This window comes from Bos mutus, chromosome 8, assembly GCF_027580195.1.
Source record: "Bos mutus isolate GX-2022 chromosome 8, NWIPB_WYAK_1.1, whole genome shotgun sequence".
Taxonomy (NCBI): Eukaryota; Metazoa; Chordata; class Mammalia; order Artiodactyla; family Bovidae; genus Bos; species Bos mutus.
This window is the reverse complement of record NC_091624.1, coordinates 48,831,959-48,843,152: the sequence shown is the minus strand read 5'-3', so window position 1 is coordinate 48,843,152 and position 11,194 is coordinate 48,831,959. Positions and strand designations below refer to the sequence as shown.

General features: G+C 46.7%; 1 protein-coding gene across 5 annotated transcripts in view; it reads right to left on the bottom strand.

Annotated features, from left to right (window-relative positions):
- The window catches only part of TMOD1 (tropomodulin 1), a 94,811-nt gene that overhangs the window by 1,861 nt on the left and 81,756 nt on the right, over positions 1 to 11,194 (bottom strand). For all 5 annotated transcript variants that reach the window (XM_070375600.1, XM_070375595.1, XM_070375596.1 and 2 more), the window contains one exon: positions 7,269 to 7,413. In XM_070375600.1, coding sequence (XP_070231701.1) covers positions 7,269 to 7,413 — 145 coding nt within the window. The remainder of the gene's footprint in view (positions 1 to 7,268; positions 7,414 to 11,194) is intronic.

Genomic DNA, 11,194 nt, shown 5'->3' with positions numbered 1-11,194 from the left:
GGCCCCATGGTTGAAGATCCTTACTCCAGGTCAGATCGAGGTTAAGTTCAGTCCATCTTAATGAAATTTTAACCTGCTGGTAAGGTTTCCCTCGGCCCTTCCTCAGAGTTCTCGGCCTGCCTGTGTCAACAACAGCATCTGCCCTGATGATTACTCTGCATTATCTGTATCACCTTATGGTTAACCTTGACATTTTCCCAGAGGCAAGACAATATCAAGTCCAAACACTGTTCACATAGCAAGGGAGTTAAATGTCGCCAAGAGGAAAGCATTAGCCAGGGGGTTGCAGGCGCAGTCATTAGCTTATGAGATGGCGGCGATGGTGGGGGGCAGGGGGAAGGGTCCCCTTTGTTGTAATAAGGGAGAGTGTTTGAAACAAAACAGTGTCTGCAGATGAAAACCAAGCAGCAAGTCACATCAGCTATGAGAGAAAGGCAGGTCAAAGGCTGTAGAGCCAGTGGGCGGCAGTCAAGGGGGCTGCAGGTGTGGCAGACAGGATGCTATTGTGAGAGGGAAAAAGTCTGTCTACACTTAGACACCTTCCGGTTCCTGAGCTAAACAAATTTAGATCTCAGATGGATGCTTACAAGCTGTACCAAGAACCGAATCGGCCTGTGTATGACACTGAGCGTATAAAGCAGAACCACCCAGGAAGGTGTGTTACTCTGGTTATGGCTAGGAGCTGGTGGGGAGACACAAAGCTTGCCCCATCTGGGGCCTAGAGTTTAGCCTTTGCCTGGGCTGCTCCTCTCCCCTGCACCTCCCTGGAAAGAGCAATGAACGCAAATCAGCGGGCTGTCTCCTGGAGAGAAGACAGTGTGTCTGGCCAGATTCCTGGAGACCATCAGAATGTGTAACAGCTTGGGGGGAGATGTGGGGGGAACCACCACCAAAGCCCAAAAAGCAGAAGAGGTTTGCCCAGAGTGATGAGAGGGTTTACACAAACCAGGCTTGGCAGCATCTCCATGTTAGCTGAGTAAGCATTACACCCCATTTACACTCAACCCCTCACTGGAGCCCCTCCAACAATTCCAGAGTGTCAGCGTAGTCACCACTGCCATGTCATGGATGAGGGAAGTACGGCAGGGAACAAAGCAACAGAGCTGGTACCAGACGGAACCAAGGCTGTGACTCATCTTGAGCCTCAGTCCAGCGCCTCCCTCGGTACAATCAGGCCCTGTCTATGCAGGCTGTACACATACACGTCTCATCTGGGTCTCACAAGGGGACAGCTCCTTTCCCCTGGAGAAGACAAGGGAGCCAGGGTTCCTGAGGGCGAGGCAGCAGAGCCAGGACTGGTTCCTGAGGCCCCAGTCCATGGCTTGAGGTAAGAAAGGGACCCCATGGGGTCTCCCAACTTGCCCTCAGTAAGTATGCTGGGCTGCATCTGCACACGGTTCCCCAGGCACTGGCTTCTACAGGAACTGGATGGGAAGAAAAGAAAGGCACCACTTTGGTATTATTTTCCCCCATTTTAATAACGAAGAAAATTGAGGTCAAGAGAGGAAAAGTATCTTGCCTCAAGTCACAGTGAATAAGAGACACAACTGGGAGCAGATGCCAGGTCTTCCAGGTTCCTTCAAATCAACCTGCTTTTTACTTCCATTAAAGCAGACTCCTCTACATGGCTTATCATTACAACTGCCAGAGACTCTTTCACTGTCAGAGCCTTCCAGCATCTCAAGCCATCTGGACCAATCCCCATCAGCATCTTACGCTCCCTCCACCACTTGCCAGGCTTTATACCTCCATCATGCCTTTGAGGCATGTCTTATATACATTTATATGCAGCAGCATTGACTGAGTGCTGTGATGTGTCAAGCACAAGGGTAAGAAATAAAGATTAACAGGGGACTAAGATAAACCTATAAGAAATTAGATAAAACATCACAAGTATGCTGGTAGATCTCATCAAGTATGAGAGGCCCAGTGAACAAAGTAGTCAGATCTTCCAAGGATGGTGGGTAAGTTGTCCACTGAATCTCAAACGATAAAGGGGTAGATGGTGGGAACGTGCAGGGAGCATTAGGAGTAATAGTTTCTGAAAGGGCAGCTTTTGCCTAGGTCACTGGGAGACACTCAGCCTTCCTGGACTGGTTGATACCAATATGGCAAGGCAATGGCTTGTTGGGGTGTCGAGAGATGAATCTGGCAGGGCCTCAACTGGAGCGGAGGCGGACAGCACAGGTGCTGGGGCCAGAATGACTACCAGATCCAGTCCCACTTCCGCCCACTGACAGCAGGTAACTTTACTACTTCTCTAGGTCCCATCTCCTTACCGTAGGATGGGGATGACAACAGTATCTGCCTCACCTGGTTTTGGGAATGTTACATGAGTTAGTAAGATTGAAGTGTTTAGGGCAGTGCCTGGCACACAGTAATGGCCATGTAAGTATCAGCTGTGATTGCGAAGGGACTTGTAAGCCATGTCAAGGAGTTTAACCTGAGAGCAGTGGGAACACGAAAAGGGTTCTAAGCAGAGTGGTGGGATATGCTGTGGGATGAGCACTGTGAGATGCCGGCCCTAGAGGAGCTGCAGGGGCGCGAGGACACTGCAGAATGCTGGGTAAGGGTGATGAGGGCTGGACCAGGGCCCAGGGGACATGGATAGTGAGGAGGTGGCTGGCCAGGTTGGGGAAGCACAGACAGAGGTGCCGATTTCTGGCTTGAAATGGTGAGGAAAGTAGTATTCTTTCCGAAGATGATGAAACTGATTTGGGGGGTACGTGTGTGTGCTGTGTCTTGGGTGCCTGTTAGGTCTACCTTGAGAAAACAGTAAAGGAGTGACTTTCCCAGAAACGAATGTTTTCTGCTTTTAAACATGTTACTCTCTCCCCACCCCACCCCCCAAAAAAACATATAACTGTCTTAACCTGGAGGCTGCAATTCAGATTTCATTAAGGGACGAGAGCATCAGTGGCAGCGTTACAGGACCCTGAGCAGCAGCCTGGCTGTCAGCTATAAACAGTGTGGAGACAGGAGTCACCTGAGGTACCACCTTGGGAAAGTAGGGATCCCCTACTTTCTCCATCTCATCCCCTTTGAGATGGGGATCCTCGGCTCCTTCCTGATGCCTTGCTCTCTCCCATGGAACACTGCTAAGAGCCCAGGGCGGGAAGGACCAAAGACACGCCAGTCAGGATGGGTCCTGGGCAGGCTGCCTGTCTGCAGAGCCACTGGCTGACCCATGGCCTTGGAGACTACATGTCTCCCGAGGAGCCCACCTGCCTTGCAGGCAAGCAAAGCCTAGGCCCTGCAGACCTGGCCCATGGCCAGGAGCCAGCTCAGAGGTTGGTCGGAGAGAGAAGGAAGCTGGAGAGGCCTGTTCCCTTCCATCTAGAGCTTGCCCCCTGCCGCTGGACTGCAGCATCAGATGAGTCACAACTGCCGTGGCTGGGCTCTAATGACAAATGGGTTCAGCTGGGAAATGCGGAAGCCTGTCGGCTTCATCAGAGCATCAGGAGCAGGATGAAAAAACCATGTTGGAAAGAAAGTCAGAATTTCTTTTAAAGGAGGACACTGATGCACCATCAAAATTGGAAGTGTTTCTTTCACAAAGTTAGAAAACAGGCACAATTTGCTTTTAAAGCTAAAAATCCTACTTCACCAACTGGTACTCTGTTGTGTGCAGTCACTTAGATCACTCTGCTCTAATTCCTTCTGTGGGAAAACCCAAGGGAACCGCTGAACAGGTCTCGGGGGGAACCCCGTTTTAATACCCTGTCATTCCCGCCTAGAAAACTGCCACTGTCCCACTACCCACCTGTTTTCCTCACCAAAGTCCTGAGCTCAGCATTAAAGGCCTTTGGCTCATAGCGTCCCATACCTACCCCCTCACCCCCATTCCCATGAACACCCCATGTGCCTGGTCATCGTCCCTGCCTTTGCCCATGCTGTTCCCTCTGCTTGCAATGCCCTTCCCTCCCTTCTCTGTGGGCTCCTGCTTCTCCTACCATGTGTAACTTCCTATAACAGTTCCTCCTTCCTTTCAGAACTTCCTGTCTCTCCTATCTGGCATACTGGGTCCTATCACCCTGCCTTTGCCAGCAACCCCACCAGGAACTCCTGCCGACCTCCTGCACAACCTCTCTCTTCTTCACAAGGCTGACCCAGGCCCACCCCCACCAGGAGGCATGGCTTAACTGGCCTCTGTCCTCACAAATTATTTGCTTGTTTCGTCTGCATACAGTTTGTAGGCCTTCCTGAATCTAGGGGTCTGACTTTGAGTCTTTTTCTCCCCTAAGGGGTTGTAAAGGTTTCTGAGTCACGGACTTGGCTTTCTGCTACTGCTTATGTCACCTCGCATAGCCCTGGGCACACAAAAGGTGCTCGCAAAGTACTCACAGTAACTAAGGTGTGACACTGTAACTAACAAAGGTGTGACTTGACCAAACCACTGCCCAGAAGTGCAGTCCCTCCCAGGCCTCAGTTCCTCCAGAAGAGAACGGAAGGAGGAGCCTGAAGTCCCGTCCAGCAATGGCATGCGAGGCTCCTGCCATGACCTCACCAAGTCCCTGGTGATAGGAACTGGACCTGCATTTTAGAACACAGACTCTCAGGACAGTGTCCTCAAGGGCCATTTCCTCTAGCCTCCAGCACTCCTGACTCATCTGGAAACTTCTAATCCTAGGAAGAAGCCCTCCAAGCCATCTTGCCACTGGAAGACCAAAGCTCAATTAGCCCTGAGACAGGCACTGAGGGACACATAAGATGTTTAATCTGAGATTTTAAAAAAAAAAAGTGAGGTTACTGCATATCAGAATACAACTCAAGGCTTTTTAGTGCTGGGTCTGCAGCCAGATCACAACTGAGCCAACAGAGTCCAGGTTATGGGCCATCCTCAACAATTCAGTGTAGCTATCACTGAGAAGGGGGTGACAGAGGATGAGATAGTTGAATCAACTCAATGGACATGAGTTTGAGCAAACTCCAGGAGATAGTGAAGGACATGGAAGCCTGGCACGCTGCAGTCCATGGGGTCACAAAGGGTCAGACACAACTAAGTGATTTAACAACAATAACCTCTGTTACACCGTGATAATTATAATTCTTAGTGGTTTGTGTTGGCTCATGTTTTATTTCAAATAAGGACACTTCACAAACCAGGACACCTGGTGTGCGTTTTTGTTTGATGGACTTTTCTAGATCTGCAGCTCTAGAAAAAAGTAACAGCTGGGGTAAGGCTATGGTTTTTCCTGTGGTCATGTATGGATGTGAGAGTTGGACTGTGAAGAAGGCTGAGCGCCGAAGAATTGATGCTTTTGAACTGTGGTGTTGGAGACGACTCTTGAGAGTCCCTTGGACTGCAAGGAGATCCAACCAGTCCATTCTGAAGGAGATTAGCCCTGGGATTTCTTTGGAAGGAATGATGCTAAAGCTGAAACTCCAGTACTTTGGCCACCTCATGCAAAGAGTTGACTCACTGGAAAAGACTCTGATGCTGGGAGGGTTGGGGGCAGGAGGAGAAGGGGACGACGAGAGATGAGATGGCTGGATGGCATCACTGACTCGATGGACGTGAGTCTGAGTGAACTCCGGGAATTGGTGATGGACAGGGAGGCCTGGCGTGCTGCGATTCATGGGGTCACAAAGAGTCGGACACGACTGAGCGACTGAACTGAAGAAATGAATAAATAGCTTCTTAAGAACATGAACCTATACCTTCAACATCCAGTGCACTATAGGTCTTTGACAAATGTTTGTTGAATTGAGTAGCTCTGTGGCTCTCTAGGGAGAAGGCAATGGCACCCCACTCCAGTACTCTTGCCTGGAAAATTCCATGGACGCAGGAGCCTGGTAGGCTGCAGTTTATGGAGTCGCTAAAAGTCGGACACGACTGAGCGACTTCACTTTCACTTTCCACTTTCATGCATTGGAGAAGGAAATGGCAACCCACTCCAGTGTTCTTGTCTGGAGAATCCCATGGACGGAGAAGCCTGGTAGGCTGCAGTCCATGGGGTCGCACAGAGTCGGACACGACTGAAGCGACTTGGCAGCAGCAGTGGCTCTGTGAGTACCTGCCTCGTGCATACACACCTACACACTCACCCCCATTCTTCTAGGCCTTCCGTGTATTAACCTAGCTTCGGATTCATCACCAGGAAGTGACACACCTGAACTCTGAGATGTGCTTTAGCGTTAAGCTCCTTGCATTTTACTGAGTGTCAGAAACAAAAACTAAGCAAAAAGAAACACATTTAGAGCAGGTTCAAATTTTATCAAAAACTCACTGAACACATCATCCTTTAAAAACACAGTTAGCTCATAATTCAATCTCAGAAAGAAGCTTTCTTCTTTTTAAAAAATGCATTGTTTCCTTCTAAGAATAGTATAACTTGCTTTGTCTTCCTTCTGCCTTTGAGTCTAGGTAACTCACAGTTGAATATAATGATCAATTAAGTTAACAGGCCCACTCCTTTTCTTGTTTTGTTCCCCCCCCCCCTCTTATTTTCCTATAGCCTCATCAAACATACTCCTCTTTGGACACTATCAAGTTCTTCAAGCAGGCAGCAGGAAAACACAGGAGAAACAACTACCCACACAGCTTGAGAACAATTAGCATCTGGAACTAAGTCGGTGATTGGTCTCTCTTTTTGTTCAACTGACTTGTATTTCTATTCAGTATTTGCTAAGAAAGATTGTGACATTTTCTTTTTTATTTTTTTAGGAAAAAATACAAACTATGCCTGTAACTGAGATTAAATGAATGTAACCTGTTATACTTTACTATGAAGTCAACATTTTCAACCTTTACTTTAAAAGCAATATCAAATCCCCAGGCTTCAGGTGTGGGTAGTAAGGCTGATTGATGGCTTTGGGATCTGGGGCTTGGGCCAGACTGTATGATTTGGAGAGGATTCTGGGCTCGGACACGACTGAGCAACTGAACTGAACTGGGCTCCAAAAAAGGTATTCAGAAGAGGAAGAGACTCAGTGTTGGCTTTGTGCCTCCTACGTTTCACTCACTAGGCTAACAAGCTGAGGGTGCGCTCTGGGCCCACTCCTGTGCTGAGTTGAGCTACCTTTGGGGAGGAGGGCCTGGCCTCGGCGGCGTCTGCAGGCAGGGCTCTGGCAGTCTGGGGAAGGTTCCGGGGGGAAGCAAGACGCAAACAGGGAAAACAAAAGTATGGGATTAGGATGAAAACCGACAGTCAGGCCCAGGAAGAGGCCTGCCTTGGGCAAAGCAGCAGTGGAGTTTTCCCTGCCATATCTCCTCCGACAGGTACGAAGAATGACAGGCGGCGGCTAGGGGGCTCAGGTCCACTCACCAAGGTCGTTGTTGTTCATCATGGCGTTGGACGCTCGCAGCCGAGGTCCCTGCTGGGTGAAGTGGTAGCCGAATTTGAGGAGCGTAGCGTTTTTTTCCAACATGCTCACAATCTCCATTTCCACTTTGTTGCCCAGAGGCTGGCTCTTTGATTTAAAAAAGAAAGAAAAAACAAACAAACAGTCACTTCTTGCTCACTCGTGCGGCACCTAGATCTTCTCTACTCGCAGAAACCCCGAGCGCTGGGCTGGGATTTTAGTACTTCCCTGCCCCCGCCCACTCCAAGAGCAGGGCAACCGGAAGCCGGAACTGTGGAGAAGTTGAAAGGTCAGGCAGCCAGGAGTCAATGAGCTGGGATTCAAACCTAGGGTTGCTGAACGCCAAGAAGAAATTTTTCCGCTGCCCCACAGCAGCCTTCTTGGACTATCTAAGCGGGAAGGACCTTCATATCGTTTAGTCTCAGGGAGATTTAAAAATCCCACAACCCAGGCTATCCCTCATACTAATTAAATCACTGGCTGCGGTACTCGGGTGTGCACGGTTTTTAAAACTCCCCAGGTGATTTCAGTACTTTGGCCACCTCATGCGAAGAGTTGACTCATTGGAAAAGACTGATGCTGGGAGGGATTGGGGGCAGGAGGAGAAGGGGACGACAGAGGATGAGATGGCTGGATGGCATCTTTTAGACTAGAGATTTGTAAATCTCTTCAATTTACAAATGAAGAAACAGGCCCAGGGAGGGAAGAGGATTTGTCTAAGGTCACACAGAAAGTTGGGACAGCCAGAGTTAGCTTCCTAAAGCCTCACTCTGATTATGCTAGTTCTCTACCCCCAGATCCATAGTGATGATCTGACAAAGATGAAAAGGAAAGGAAAACATGACAATACATAGTGTTGGGAAGGATATGATGTGGATATTCATCCTTCTAGTTTATAATAGTGGGAATAAAAGGGAAACAAACATTCATCAAGAGGCAGTTTCTCAAATGAAAGATGGTTAAGCTTTACAGTAGAACATGGGCAGCTGTACAATAACAGTGTGACTCTTTGGGCCCAAGCCTGGAAAGATTCTGTGACACAATATTGAATAGATGAAGCCTAGTGACATGGCAACCCACGCCAGTATTCTTGCCTGGAGAATCCCAGGGACGGGGGAGCCTGGTGGGCTGCCGTCTATGAGGTTGCACAGAGTCGGACACGACTGAAGGGACTTAGCAGCAGCAGCAGCAGCAGCAGCAGCAGCGACAAGATGGGTTGTACTTGTTACATAAAGTCAACTGTATTTCCCACACACATACATATGCAAATGTATGGTGATGAGCTTGGGAAGTTTTTGTTTTCTTTTTGTATTGGGTTTTCTGTTACCATGTATAATAAGATATTAAAGAGTAAACATAATCTTAAAAAGGTTTAAAAAGACACAGAAGGAAAGCTAACATGGTATTTAATGATTAAAGACATTCCCCCTCATAACAAGAACAAACCAAAAAATGTCCACTTTCACCAACATTGTCTGAAGGACAATTAAGTAAGAAAAAGAAAGAAAAGTCACCATATAGAGAAGGAAAAAGCAAAACTATTTCTATTTGCAGGTGACACAGTATTGTATCTAGAAAACCCTAAGGAATCCACAAAAAGCAATTATTAGAGCTGATCACCACATTCAGCAAGCTTGCAGGGTGTTTAAGATCAGTATTCAAAACCCATCTGTGTTTCTACATACCAGCAATGAACCACCACCTCAAAGTGAAATTAAGGCAATCATTTCATTTACAATAACATTAAAACACTTAGGAATAAATTCAATAAAGAAACAAAGACCTGCATGCTGAAAACTATAAAACAGCACTGTACATTAAAGAGGACCTGAATAAATGTAAAAACATCCTATATTCATGGATCAGAAGACTTAATACTGCTAAGAGGGCAATACTCCCAAATTGATCTAGAGAAGCAGCAAACAAACACAGAAGCACCACTAATGACTCCCCATGGCTGATAACTGCTGCCATTTATTGAGAGATTACTATGTTCCCCATGCCCTGTGCCCAACATATAGGGTCTCAGTTCATTCAATAACCATACAGGATAAGCCCTGCCTTCTCTGCAGGCTGGCACTCAGGTCCTGCACAGTTCTGTCCTCGCCTTCCTTTCCTCTCTCAATCTTTCCTCAGGCTGGTTACCCCAGGGGTGGAGAGTCTGGTACCCGATGCCTGATGCAGGCAGAGGTCCATTCTAAAGGTTCACGTGTCCTCTTGCCTCCATGTGGAATGCTCCTACCCTCCCTCACCCTCCTGTTGACGTGTCCGTAATGCTTTAATTTGTTGTTGTTCAGTCGCTCATTTGTGTCCAACTCTGCAACCCCATAGACTGCAGCACACCAGGCTTCCCTGTCCTTCACCATCTCCCAGAGTTTGCTCAAACTCATTTCTATTGAGTCGGTGATGCCATCCAACTATCTCATCTTCTGACATCCCCTTCTCCTCCTGCCTTCTTCTTTCCCAGCATCAATGTTTTAATAGCTACCGGAGATGCCCCCTCCCTGACGAGGCCTTCCTGATCTTTACCTCTGGAAACCATCTTTCCCTACTTGACACTCAAGCATTGTTATGTCCCTCTCTACTCCCAGCCCAGTCAATCTGCATTATTGGGTCACCTGCCTCTGTAATTGTCTCTCCCACTAGACCTGTGTTGTTCAGTAGAGCAGTCACCAGCTGCACTGGGCTCTTTAAATCTTTTTTAATGATATAACATTAGTTTCAGACATACAGTATAATGATCTGATATTTATATACACTGTGAAGTGATGACTACACTAAGTCTAGTTAACATCCATCCCCATACACAGTTACCTACATAGTTTCTTATTATGAGAACTTTTAAGATTTAGTCTTGGGAGTTCCCTGGTGGCCCAGTGTTTAGGATTCCGGATTTTCACTGCTGTGGTCCAGGTTCAGTCCCTGATCAGGGAACTGAGATCCCACAAGCCACACAACCAAAAAAAAAAAAAAAAAAAAGTACTCGCCTAGAAACTTTAAAATATGCAATATAGTATTATTAACTATAATCATCATGCTGTACATTACACCTCCATGTGTTACTTTTTTTCTTTTTTTTAAAATTAATTAATTTATTTTACTTTACAATATTGTATTGGTTTTGCCATACATTGACTTGAATCTGTCATGGGTGTACATGTGTTCCCCATCCTGAACCCCCCTCCCACCTTATTAATAGAAGTTTGTACCTTTTGACATCTTTCACCCATTTCACCCACCCCTTACCCGCTGCCTCTAGCAACCACCAATCTGTTCTCTCTTTTTTTTCTTAGATTCCACAGATGAGAGGATATCGTATCTATATTTCTCTGAATTCACTTCACACAATATCCTCTAGATCCATCCACACTGTCACTAATGGCAAAAATTAATTCTTTTTATGACTGAATAATATCCTATTGGACATACCACATTTACTTTATCTATTCACCCAGCAACAAACACTTTGGTTGTTTCCATGTTTTGGCTATTGTAAATACTGGTGTAATGAATAGGGATACATATCTTTTCAAATTAGTGTTTTCATTTTCTTTGGATAAACACCCAGAAGTGAAATTGCTGGATCGTATGATAGTTCTACTTTTAATTTTTTGAGGAACAGCCATACTATTTTCCATAGTGGCTGCACCAATTGTAATTCCCATCAATGGTGCCCAATGGTTCCCTTTCTCCATATGCTTGCCAACACTTGTTAATTCTTATCTTTTTGATAATAGCCATTCTAACAGGTGTGAGGTGATAGCTCATTGTGGTTTGGTTTGTATTTCCCTGATGATTAGTGATTTTGTGCAACTTTTTATGTACCTCTTGGTCATCTGCATGTCTTCTATGGGAAACTATCTATTCAGATTCTCTGCCCATATTTGAT